The sequence below is a fragment of the Dendrobates tinctorius genome, unplaced genomic scaffold (assembly GCF_039654945.1).
Source record: "Dendrobates tinctorius isolate UK_male_01 unplaced genomic scaffold, ASM3965494v1 ptg000022l, whole genome shotgun sequence".
NCBI classification, from domain to species: Eukaryota; Metazoa; Chordata; class Amphibia; order Anura; family Dendrobatidae; genus Dendrobates; species Dendrobates tinctorius.
Window position 1 is genome coordinate 27,124,178 of NW_027361690.1, and position 14,354 is coordinate 27,138,531.

The 14,354-nt window shown below is 43.0% G+C and overlaps 1 protein-coding gene across 2 annotated transcripts in view; it reads right to left on the minus strand.

Annotated features, from left to right (window-relative positions):
* HOMER2 (homer scaffold protein 2) overlaps window positions 1–13,372 on the minus strand; it is a 377,961-nt gene extending 364,589 nt beyond the window's left edge. For both annotated transcript variants that reach the window (XM_073568523.1, XM_073568522.1), the window contains exon 1: window positions 13,042–13,372. In XM_073568523.1, coding sequence (XP_073424624.1) covers window positions 13,042–13,046 — 5 coding nt within the window. In that variant the 5' untranslated portion in view covers window positions 13,047–13,372. The remainder of the gene's footprint in view (window positions 1–13,041) is intronic.
* Between the last annotated feature and the right edge of the window lie 982 nt (window positions 13,373–14,354).

A 14,354-nucleotide genomic window follows, 5' to 3' on the forward strand; every position in this document is an offset into this window, starting at 1 on the left:
GTGGAGCGCATGGAAACGCTCTCTCCTGCCCAGCAGATGCATGTAATGCATTCATGCCACGCTGCTCTCCAGCAAGTTACCTCCCAACCTCCTCCTCCTCCTCCCACCACAGTAGTTCCTCCACCTGCACCCCCTCCAGCCACTTTCCATCCTCCCCCTCCTATTACATCTACACCCCCTCCAGCCACTTTCCATCCTCCCCCTCCTATTACATCTACACCCCCTCCAGCCACTTTCCATCCTCCCCCTCCTATTACATCTACACCCCCTCCAGCCACTTTCCATCCTCCCCCTCCTATTACATCTACACCCCCTCCAGCCACTTTCCATCCTCCCCCTCCTATTACATACCAGCAACCTCCCCAGCACCAGCAACCTCCCCACTTCCAGCAACCTGCCCCGTACCAGACACCTCCCCACTTCCAGCAACCTGCCCCGTACCAGACATCTCCCCACTTCCAGCAACCTGCCCCGTACCAGACATCTCCCCACTTCCAGCAACCTGCCCCGTACCAGACATCTCCCCACTTCCAGCAACCTGCCCCGTACCAGACATCTCCCCACTTCCAGCAACCTGCCCCGTACCAGACATCTCCCCACTTCCAGCAACCTGCCCCGTACCAGACATCTCCCCACTTCCAGCAACCTGCCCCGTACCAGACATCTCCCCACTTCCAGCAACCTGCCCCGTACCAGACATCTCCCCACTTCCAGCAACCTGCCCCGTACCAGACATCTCCCCACTTCCAGCAACCTGCCCCGTACCAGACATCTCCCCACTTCCAGCAACCTGCCCCGTACCAGACATCTCCCCACTTCCAGCAACCTGCCCCGTACCAGACATCTCCCCACTTCCAGCAACCTGCCCCGTACCAGACATCTCCCCACTTCCAGCAACCTGCCCCGTACCAGACATCTCCCCACTTCCAGCAACCTGCCCCGTACCAGACATCTCCCCACTTCCAGCAACCTGCCCCGTACCAGACATCTCCCCACTTCCAGCAACCTGCCCCGTACCAGACATCTCCCCACTTCCAGCAACCTGCCCCGTACCAGACATCTCCCCACTTCCAGCAACCTGCCCCGTACCAGACATCTCCCCACTTCCAGCAACCTGCCCCGTACCAGACATCTCCCCACTTCCAGCAACCTGCCCCGTACCAGACATCTCCCCACTTCCAGCAACCTGCCCCGTACCAGACATCTCCCCACTTCCAGCAACCTGCCCCGTACCAAACTCCTTCCCCATACAACTTGCCATCAACATCATCTGCTCCTACAGTCCCTGCCCAACCCTCCACTCCACCACCCACCACCTCTTCTGCTTCCCACATGTCCACCCATTCAGTAGTTTTTTCCACACCTTCACCTCTAACTGTTCCTTCCCCACAACGATCCCAGTCCTCTCTCCACACTCCCAGTGTCGAAGTGTCCCGCAGCCCCTACAACAGTATTTCCACCACACACTACACAGAATTATAATGTGTGTATTTAAATAAAAATGACCAGTTCTATGGTTTCAGTTTTATAGTTTCAAATTTTTATTAAACATGTTTATTAAAATTTTAAAAAAGTTTACTAAAAAAAACATTTTTCAACAAAAGTTAAATTATTTTACACTGGTTGTCTGTCATTTCTTTCTGCGGCGAAAAAGGTTAAATACAGGGTATTTAAAAGGTGAAATGGTATTCAAAACTAGGTATATAACTGTGGGTAAATTTTAGCTTTTTGCCACAGTTGTGTTCCTGGTTGTGTTTGAAGCAAAGTATTTCACCTAAAAAGTTGTGTTTATTGTTGGTGATTTCCTAACAATGTACACAACTTTTGTTAAAAGGTGAAATACTTTGCATAAAACACAACCAGGTACACACCTGTGGCCTAAAGCTAAAAATAGAGACCATGACAAGATAGCCAACTTTGGTTGGCAAAGGTATATACTGTTGGTACAGAAGGTACACAAGTTTGGTTAGGGCACAAATCTTTCACACTCTGTCATCCTGCCAGTGTACTCTGCCTTGAGGTGACATAAAGTATAGTGCAAAATTGTCCCTCATTACTGAAACCGTCACAGAACTTCTAGTGGTAATGTCATGGTAATCTTGCAAGGTGGTTTCTTCAGAGGTGTCCTCAATGGAAATGGGTTCCTTGCAGATAACAAAATTGTGGAGTACCACGCACGCTTTGATCACCTCGTCCACAGTTTCTGTCTTGAGGTTGATCGCAGTCAATAGGACCCGCCATTTGGCTGTCAGAATACCAAAGGTACATTCAACCATTCTTCTTGCTCTTGTGAGGCGGTAATTAAAAATGCGTTTTGGTCTTGTCAATCCTCTGCTAGAGTACGGTTTCAAAAGGTGTTCTGACAGCTGGAAGGCTTCATCCCCTACACAGACAAATGGCATAGGTGGACCAGATGTTTGCGGCAGCGGTCTAGGTGGTGGGAACTGGAAGGTGTTTCCATACAGTTTACGCCCCATGGCAGACAGTTTGAAAACTTGAGAGTCATTGGAGCGGCCATAGGCCCCAATATCAACCGCAATAAATTTGTATTCCGCGTCAGCGATGGCCATGAGGACAATTGAAAAATATTTCTTGTAATTGAAATATTCCGATCCAGATCCAGCTGGCTTTACAATGCGGATATGTTTCCCGTCCACAGCGCCCAAGCAGTTTGGAAACTGACATATCTGTTGAAACTTGTCAGCAATTTCAATCCACCTCTCTGTTGTGGGCTCTGGTAAAAACTCTTCAGCTAAGGAGTCCCACAGTGCACGGCATGTGTACTTCACAATTCCAGATATGGTGGAAATCCCGAGTCTGTACTGGAAATGCAGTGACGAAAGGGATTCTCCAGTTGCAAGAAATCTGTGGGGAATTAACAAACAATAAATTAGTTTTAAATCACAGCATTACATACCAAAACTGACCTAACACTTGGAGATACAAATTACCACCAACAAGATTGCAGTGAAAGTGTGCTCTGATGCGATCATATCCAATAAATGTGGCTTACCTTAAAGTCACCATCAGACGCTCTGCGGGTGAAACGGAGAAGCGGCAATAGGTGTCCGCTTTTCTTATGAGGTGTGCAATGCGCTCCACCAAGTAATCAAAATTCTCCATTTTCATCCTAACATATCCAAAAAATTTATCCGGGTTTCGTCGAAGGTCCATGCATAGTGTAGAATAGACCCCACGCGTCATTCTCTTGGCTGTGATGGGGTGGATCCACAAACGTCGTCTACGATGCCTGATGCGCTGCTGTCTCGCTCTCTCCTTCTCCAGAACAATCACCCTCAAACGATTTGCCTCCGCTGTAAAATCCGCCAAATTCTTCAAAATATTTCCAATGACAACATCCATCTTCGCCAGTAAACTTGCTCTTCTCTCCAACCTGCACTTTCTCCTCTACAACCTGTCAAAGAAGGGCTGTAGGAACATGCTATATATAGTTTTCCAGTAGCCAATCCCGTTCGGAAGGCCACAAGGGTCAATTTTAAAAACCGGATCCGGCCTAATCCGTCGAAAAACGGATGAACCGGATGAGACGGATCCGGTTTTGTCTGTCAAGAAAAAGACGGATCCGGCAGAAAACCGGATCCGTCACATCCGGTTTTACTAAACATTTGCCGGATCCGGCGTTCCGGCACGACGCCGGATCGCGCCTGACGCCGAAAACCTGATGTGTGAAAGTAGCCTAACCCTAACCCTGACCCTGACCCTTAACCAAACCATACTTAACCCTAACCCTGACCCTAACCCCAACCCCAACCCTGACCCTGACCCTAACCCTAACCCTAAACCCCCTTAACTAACCCTAACTCTAACCCAAACCCCTAAATTCCATGGTTAACAAAAAAAAAACGCATGTGCAAAAAAACGCATACATGAGCATGCCAGTGCGCATGTATGCGCATCCATAGGCTATAATGGCCATTTTTAGCGCAAAACGTGCGCATATGTGCGCATGCGCTTTTTTGCAGGGCCAAAAAATGCAACATGCTGCGTCTGGAAAATACAAACGCACACCCCAAAAAAACGCAGAGCATGAAAATCGCATACATGCGCTTACCAGCGCGCAGGTATGCGCACCCATGTTAAATATAGGGGAAAAAACGCATGCGCACATATGCGTTTTTTTCCAGCGCTAAAAAACGCAAATGTGAAACCAGCCTTAGATATTAGAAACAACTTTGTGACAGTGAGGGTGATCAATGAGTGGAACAGGCTGCCATGAGAGGTGGTGAGCTCTCCTCCAATGGAATTGTTCACACAGAGGCTGGACAGACATCTGTCTGAGGTGGTTTAGTGAATCCTGCATTGCTGCATTGAGCAGGGGGTTGGATACAATGACCCTGAAGGTCCCTTCCAACTCGAACATTCTAGGATTTCATGATTCTACATGTGAACGGTGAGGGAAATGTGAGAAGAGAGATGTGTCTTTGTTGTAATCTTTGCAGATGAGTCCTGACTGTAAAAGTCGACATATCGGTCTGGGTCAGATGGAAAAGACGGGAAAAGTGAATGACTCCACCAGAAAGAACGTCCTCTGTAAGTCACCATCTATAACTATGCAGTAATCTCTATATGTCCTGCAGGACTGGTATCTACCAATAAATGTCACCATAAGGCGGTAATATCAGTGCTGGTCTTTGTATAGCGATTTATTTTCAACAGTGCAGTCATCTCCTGAGGTTTACCTATACCACCATGGTTATAATCATGATTACCTGGTTAGGGGCCACAGGCAGACAGAATGGGCCCCTGTGCAAGAACAATATATGAGCCCTTTGCAGCCCAAGAGCTCATAAAACTGCAAAATTGCACCTTTTTTTGGAGATAGAAATGGGCCCCCTACCTCTTGCGCCCATGTGCGGCCACGCAGGTTGCACCAATGATATCTCCTCCAGATATTTCACCGGATCTGAACCCCTAGCTACGCCTCTGGATCTTCACAAAACTTTTACACAGGAACTCTAGAATAAATGTCTACACCTATCCTGTAAATTGGTAATTGCAACTAAATCTAAATAGAAAAGTCTTAAAATTGTTTATAGGTGGTATCAGGTTCCCTCTACCTTATATAGATGGTATTTAGGAATCTCCAATTTATACTTGTGGTGCGGGATAGAGGAAGGGACAATAAGACATTTAGTGGTCATGTCCCATCCTGAGAGACTTCTGGGAGGGGGGTTATCAAAGTCATTAAGGAGGTGTGAGGGGTTGCTTCATTTAGCTGCTTGCACAGGTAGACTCAGGAATGCCTCTTGAGGTAAATCACTTGCTGGTTTATTAAAAGACAATAAACCATAGCAGCACTGAATAAAGCAAATGTGGCCTTTCTAGCCTAATGGTAAAACAAAATAATTATAAAGTTCAAAAGAGACCTTCCCCTGCAGGAGTCACCAAGTCCTCAGCTCCTCCTGAAGCCACATGGGTGCGCCTCTTCTCCCAAAACATAACACCCACTGACTCTCTAGACCAGCTATTTAAGCCAGGCCATGTGATGATCGCCTGACTGTGACATCATCCCAGGTCCTGTCAGTACACCCTTCGGTGTCGCTTTGCAGGTGGAGATATAGTGAGCACCCTCTCTCCCACCCTATGGATACTCACATAAAACCAGCCCATGTATGCAAATTTAAATTACCTTCAACACGCAATGTGCTGGAGGAAAAATATCCTGGTTTCACAACACTGATGCCAAGATGTTTAGTGACACTTATCTCCCCTCATACTGTGCCAGTGACCCTGTCACAGAGATAACAGATGACAATCCCCCCACCTTTCCAGAAGTGCTACTATTTTACATGTTTCCTATGTCCAAATCCATCTACAAAAAAAAAAAGAAAATCCTCCTTATGATACCTTTAAGATGCCAAATCAATAATTCCCTGTCATTGGAGATATACAGATCCCCCTCATTGCAAGAGTGGTTTACCGACGTAGCCATGATTCACCATATGGAAACTAATAGCCCAGACAACTAGAAACGATCACTACGGCTTCTAAGTGGACGGTCTTCCTCTTCACCCACCTTCTACAGAAGTACCCTAACACAAGACATGTCCCTAGCTTTCCTCCTTTCCGTCAACAGCGTCACATTGTTCGCCTTACTTATAAAATATCTAAACTCTTGGTCCACATAATTTATTTTCTAATTTATGTTCACTCTCCATGTTGAAACCTCCAATTAGGGTTCTCCTCAACTCTCCTTTCTTCCCTACCGCTTTTCCTTCTGTCTCATTCTTATAAATCTGGTTTTCAAACAATTAGTTTCATTTTTTATTTCTTGTTACCACTGTTAAGATAATTTGATGTTTGAAGTTTTTTCCTAGTGTTTTTTGGGGTGTCTTACTGAATTTTTGTGTTGATTGTTTTTATATCCATTAAGCAATGAATAAAACGCTCATGGTTTTTGAGGAAAAAACGCTTACAAATACGAATTTTAGCAAATCCATTCACATCTGTTGTATACAAAAGTAGCAACTTCCTAGCGAAAAATGTCTGAAGAACGGACAGGTCATTTATTTTAAATGCTTGGTGTCTTTGAAAGCCTGAAACTTTTAAAAGGTGCTCAAAATCCTGAGAATACAATTAGAAAACCATTTTTTCATAGAAACAAATAGGATGATCCTTCTGAGGGTCTTTGAGTGCCTTTCCAGTGTTTTGAGTGGAGCTGCTCAAAAATGTAAAGAAAAAAACTCCTGGAAAAACACGAAGTGTGAGCATACCCTTAGTCACTTTTCCCTCCAACTCGGAATCAAAACACCTGGGACAAACTTATGGCACAAATGATGTGATCCTATAATTTCTCAATCGGTCAGTTTTGTGACCAGTGGAATACGGTAAGTTGTGCTACTGAGCGTTTCTTCTGTATGTGCCTTATCAAGTTCTGTTGTCATCTTTTAAAGGAGTCCTCTTGGCAACTCAAAAAAATAAAGACACGCGACATTGAGTCCTACTAGCATCTACTAGAGTTATCTACTGATCTTATTGATGCCCTAACATTAAAGGGAGTACCGTAAATAAGTTGTTGCATGAGAGGCAACAATGACTCATCCTCTGTATGCAATGGATACCATCTGGAGGGCTGCAACATTAGTGGATTCTTTGGAACTGCATGTATATACCATGTCTATTTCAATGGACCTCACACACTGAAGGCCAACAATCTAGATTAAGATGTAACCGAATCCTATTATGCCATAGGCAGAATGTATAATATAGTTGTGGGCCCTGGTCTAAACCTGGAACACTTGTTATGTTACATCCCATAGCCTACAGAATACGCAGCACTAACCCCCAGGTCACCTCATCTTTGCAGACTTTTTCTAAGAGGTAAAATCAACTATCAAAAGTTTAAAATCCTATGGTCATGCTACAAGTATCTGTAGTCCAGAACACTCCTATAAAATTGCCACTTGTAGATGTAGCCAAGTTTAACTTGACATATTACGATTCATCTTGAATTTATCACAGGAGGTTCTCACTGAAGAGGATTAAGATCACGTAAAGTGAATCGGTCATCAGGATGCACTTCCCAAACCACTTTTAGGATCAGGTAGCCATTTAAAAAAAACGGTTGATCCATAACTATCATTATAAAATCCAGGGATCCATAACTGACTAATCCACATCTTTGTCAGTATGCAAGTGCTCTGGGCATGATGGAGCACTTTCTGAGCTTCTGCCTTCCCAGCTCAAGTCCCTCCTCCCTTGTATCTCACATGGATGCGAAATTTCCTTTACTAGGACTTGATGGTACACAGCCAGTGAGTTGTCAGTCAAGTAGAAGTAGTATCTGGAGGATGAGTCAGAAACTCAAAAAGTGCTCCGTCACGCCCAGAGCACTTAAAGTACTGTTTCATCACTGACTATGTAAGTGGTTTAGGGAGTGCACCCTGATAACAGATTCCCTTTAACATTGCAAAAGCCATTAACTGATGTTAAGTATGGTGCCAAATTATAGATTTTGTGCAGTGATCTGCCAGTGGTGTGTGAAAATAAACACGGCTACATTTGTACATATTAGTCTAAATTTACAGGCTGCCCAAAGACTGGCAACGGGGACGTTCAACCCGGCACGCCCTCCCGCCACGGGGACGGTCACTAATGTGGTGCAGTAATAGTCGATCACCACGATCTATTAGGTTAGAGAACATTTAGTAAAACTATTACACAATATTGTATATAGAAAACGTGCATTATAGACTGTTGTCCAATATGTGATGTGAGCAGCAGATTATTGAGCATTTTAATAAAACCATTTGAAGTTTGTTGGAGCAGGAAAGTATAAAATGTTCTAGATTCATGGAGCAGTTTGGTAGCAGATCATTACTGAATAGCCAATTTGTCACATATAAAAGGAGGCAATTATTATAATAAGCGACATATTAGCGGAGCAGGTGATTATAGTAGGGTATATTGATGACTTAGCCAATTTTGGCTAATACTGCCGCTGAATTATGAAGGCATTGCAAGGTAGAATGTCTTGAATGGTGGAGCTCCTGGTCATTCTAAAATGTTGGGTTATAATACACTTGGTCATTCTATATATATAGGTGATATAAGGGTACATTCCTGTTTGCATACGGCAGACCTTTCATACAGAAAGTTAAAAATTTTTTGATATAACAGAGCCGCTCATTGTACAATAATGTATTATAATAGAGCTGGTCAATACATAGTGAAGCATTATAACTGATGGTAACTGTAGAATTTTTATACTGGAGCTATATAATGATATAAAGGAGCTGGTCACTTTATAATGTGTAATAATAGAGCTGGTCACTATACAATGATGTGTTATAATAGAGCTGGTCACTATACAATGTATTATAATAGCGCTGGTCACTCACTATACAATGATGTGTTATAATAGAGCTGGTCACTATACAATGATGTGTAATAATAGAGCTGGTCACTATACAATGATGTGTTATAATAGAGCTGGTCACTATACAATGATGTGTTATAATAGAGCTGGTCACTATACAATGATGTGTTATAATAGAGCTGGTCACTATACAATGATGTGTAATAATAGAGCTGGTCACTATACAGTGATGTGTAATAATAGAGCTGGTCACTATACAGTGATGTGTAATAATAGAGCTGGTCACTATACAGTGATGTGTAATAATAGAGCTGGTCACTATACAGTGATGTGTAATAATAGAGCTGGTCACTATACAGTGATGTGTAATAATAGAGCTGGTCACTATACAGTGATGTGTAATAATAGAGCTGGTCACTATACAGTGATGTGTAATAATAGAGCTGGTCACTATACAATGTGTAATAATAGAGCTGGTCACTATACAGTGATGTGTAATAATAGAGCTGGTCACTATACAGTGATGTGTAATAATAGAGCTGGTCACTATACAATGATGTGTAATAATAGAGCTGGTCACTATACAGTGATGTGTAATAATAGAGCTGGTCACTATACAGTGATGTGTAATAATAGAGCTGGTCACTATACAGTGATGTGTAATAATAGAGCTGGTCACTATACAGTGATGTGTAATAATAGAGCTGGTCACTATACAATGATGTGTAATAATAGAGCTGGTCACTATACAATGATGTGTAATAATAGAGCTGGTCACTATACAGTGATGTGTAATAATAGAGCTGGTCACTATACAGTGATGTGTAATAATAGAGCTGGTCATTATACAATGATGTGTAATAATAGAGCTGGTCACTATACAGTGATGTGTAATAATAGAGCTGGTCACTATACAATGATGTGTAATAATAGAGCTGGTCACTATACAGTGATGTGTAATAATAGAGCTGGTCACTATACAGTGATGTGTAATAATAGAGCTGGTCATTATACAGTGATGTGTAATAATAGAGCTGGTCACTATACAGTGATGTGTAATAATAGAGCTGGTCACTATACAGTGATGTGTAATAATAGAGCTGGTCACTATACAGTGATGTGTAATAATAGAGCTGGTCACTATACAGTGATGTGTAATAATAGAGCTGGTCACTATACAGTGATGTGTAATAATAGAGCTGGTCACTATACAATGTATTATAATAGCGCTGGTCACTCACTATACAATGATGTGTTATAATAGAGCTGGTCACTATACAATGATGTGTAATAATAGAGCTGGTCACTATACAATGATGTGTTATAATAGAGCTGGTCACTATACAATGATGTGTTATAATAGAGCTGGTCACTATACAATGATGTGTTATAATAGAGCTGGTCACTATACAATGATGTGTAATAATAGAGCTGGTCACTATACAGTGATGTGTAATAATAGAGCTGGTCACTATACAGTGATGTGTAATAATAGAGCTGGTCACTATACAGTGATGTGTAATAATAGAGCTGGTCACTATACAGTGATGTGTAATAATAGAGCTGGTCACTATACAGTGATGTGTAATAATAGAGCTGGTCACTATACAGTGATGTGTAATAATAGAGCTGGTCACTATACAGTGATGTGTAATAATAGAGCTGGTCACTATACAGTGATGTGTAATAATAGAGCTGGTCACTATACAGTGATGTGTAATAATAGAGCTGGTCACTATACAATGTGTAATAATAGAGCTGGTCACTATACAATGATGTGTAATAATAGAGCTGGTCACTATACAGTGATGTGTAATAATAGAGCTGGTCACTATACAGTGATGTGTAATAATAGAGCTGGTCACTATACAGTGATGTGTAATAATAGAGCTGGTCACTATACAGTGATGTGTAATAATAGAGCTGGTCATTATACAGTGATGTGTAATAATAGAGCTGGTCATTATACAATGATGTGTAATAATAGAGCTGGTCATTATACAATGATGTGTAATAATAGAGCTGGTCACTATACAGTGATGTGTAATAATAGAGCTGGTCACTATACAGTGATGTGTAATAATAGAGCTGGTCACTATACAATGATGTGTAATAATAGAGCTGGTCACTATACAGTGATGTGTAATAATAGAGCTGGTCACTATACAATGATGTGTAATAATAGAGCTGGTCACTATACAATGATGTGTAATAATAGAGCTGGTCACTATACAGTGATGTGTAATAATAGAGCTGGTCACTATACAGTGATGTGTAATAATAGAGCTGGTCATTATACAATGATGTGTAATAATAGAGCTGGTCACTATACAGTGATGTGTAATAATAGAGCTGGTCACTATACAATGATGTGTAATAATAGAGCTGGTCACTATACAGTGATGTGTAATAATAGAGCTGGTCACTATACAATGATGTGTAATAATAGAGCTGGTCACTATACAGTGATGTGTAATAATAGAGCTGGTCACTATACAGTGATGTGTAATAATAGAGCTGGTCATTATACAGTGATGTGTAATAATAGAGCTGGTCACTATACAGTGATGTGTAATAATAGAGCTGGTCACTATACAGTGATGTGTAATAATAGAGCTGGTCACTATACAGTGATGTGTAATAATAGAGCTGGTCACTATACAGTGATGTGTAATAATAGAGCTGGTCATTATACAATGATGTGTAATAATAGAGCTGGTCACTATACAGTGATGTGTAATAATAGAGCTGGTCACTATACAGTGATGTGTAATAATAGAGCTGGTCACTATACAGTGACGTGTAATAATAGAGCTGGTCACTATACAGTGACGTGTAATAATAGAGCTGGTCACTATACAGTGATGTGTAATAATAGAGCTGGTCACTATACAGTGATGTGTAATAATAGAGCTGGTCACTATACAGTGATGTGTAATAATAGAGCTGGTCATTATACAGTGATGTGTAATAATAGAGCTGGTCACTATACAGTGATGTGTAATAATAGAGCTGGTCACTATACAGTGATGTGTAATAATAGAGCTGGTCACTATACAGTGATGTGTAATAATAGAGCTGGTCACTATACAGTGATGTGTAATAATAGAGCTGGTCACTATACAGTGATGTGTAATAATAGAGCTGGTCACTATACAGTGATGTGTAATAATAGAGCTGGTCATTATACAGTGATGTGTAATAATAGAGCTGGTCACTATACAGTGATGTGTAATAATAGAGCTGGTCACTATACAGTGATGTGTAATAATAGAGCTGGTCACTATACAGTGATGTGTAATAATAGAGCTGGTCACCATACAGTGATGTGTAATAATAGAGCTGGTCACTATACAGTGATGTGTAATAGAGATGGTCACTATACAGTGATGTGTAATAATAGAGCTGGTCACCATACAGTGATGTGTAATAATAGAGCTGGTCACTATACAGTGATGTGTAATAATAGAGCTGGTCACTATACAGTGATGTGTAATAATAGAGCTGGTCATTATACAGTGATGTGTAATAATAGAGCTGGTCATTATACAATGATGTGTAATAATAGAGCTGGTCACTATACAGTGATGTGTAATAGAGATGGTCACTATACAGTGATGTGTAATAATAGAGCTGGTCACTATACAGTGATGTGTAATAGAGATGGTCACTATACAGTGATGTGTAATAATAGAGCTGGTCACCATACAGTGATGTGTAATAATAGAGCTGGTCACTATACAGTGATGTGTAATAATAGAGCTGGTCACTATACAGTGATGTGTAATAATAGAGCTGGTCACTATACAGTGATGTGTAATAATAGAGCTGGTCACTATACAGTGATGTGTAATAATAGAGCTGGTCACTATACAGTGATGTGTAATAATAGAGCTGGTCACCATACAGTGATGTGTAATAATAGAGCTGGTCACTATACAGTGATGTGTAATAGAGATGGTCACTATACAGTGATGTGTAATAATAGAGCTGGTCACCATACAGTGATGTGTAATAATAGAGCTGGTCACTATACAGTGATGTGTAATAGAGATGGGGACTGGTGGTTAAAATGGGGCTGATGATTATAACGGTTCCCGCAGGTTAGTGGGAAAGTTCTGTGATCTTCGCTGCTGCCAGGGCGGCACAGGTAATAATAATGCTGCTATACGGAGAACATGCAGGTGATCGGAGCCACTCACCCCATGGTGCGGTGCCGGGCAGCTGCCTCTCACTGGCGGGCGGACTGTGTGTGGTCTCCCGGGGATCAGGAGCTCTCGCATCAGCTGCTATTTAAGTCCTCATGGGGCTCCAGCCGGCTGACAGCAGCGGGGATAGCGGCAGCTGCGGAAGTCTGTTCCCGGGGAGCTAGAGGAGGCTGCCCGCTGCCATGCCTCTCCTGCAGCCGCTGATCGGGGAAGCCGCCGGCTACTGAGCGATGCTCTCCCGTAGGAAGTGTGTAGGAAGTGATCGTGGACTGAGCCGCGAAATAGAGCGGATCCCACCTGCCTCCAGCAGCAGCCTCCCACATGGAGGAGGGACGGCAGTAGTGTGCCTGCCCACGCCTGGCAGCCTAGTGTCAGCCTCACTCCCAGTAGGTGCAGCTCAGGAGCGAGCGTCATTGATCCTCCAGTGGCCAAAGCCCAAGGGTCACCGTCATTCCTGATATGGAAAACTGGCATCAGCCACAAAGGAATATCAGTATACAGGGTCCACCTGACTCCCCCCTTACATTACACAGAGCCCCTACATTCCCCCTACACACCATACATGAACTTCACTTGTCCCCCCCCACACACACACACACACCATATACATCTTCACGTCCCCCCGCACACAGTACACATCCTCACAGATCGACCCCACACCATACACATCCTCATCTTCCCCCACACCATACACACCTTCACCTGCCCTCCCACACCATACACATCTTCACCTGCCCCCCCCACCAAACACATCTTCACCTGCTCACCCACATACCATACACTGCTTCACCCCCCCATACTCATCCTCACTTGTTGCCCCCACACCATACACAGCTTCATCTGCCCACCACACGCTATACACAGTCTCAATTTTCCCCCCACACACCATATGCATCCTCACCTGTCCCTCACATACACCATACACATCCTCACCTGTCCCCCCACACACACACATTCTCACCTGTTACCATACACACCAGTCACCCCCACATCTTCACCAACCCACCCACACACCATATACATCTTCACCTCTCCTCCATACACATCCTCACCTGACCCCCACATCATACACAGCTTTACCTGTTCCCCACACGCCATACACAGCTTTAAATTCCCCTCGCACACTCACCATACACATCCTCACCTTTCCCCTCACACACCATACACGTCCTCACCTGTCATCACACACACACACCGTACATTCTCACTTGTCAGCCACAGACACCATAAACTATACCCCACACACCATATACATCCTTACTTGCCCCCTTACATCATACACATCTTCACCTGCCCACCCACACACC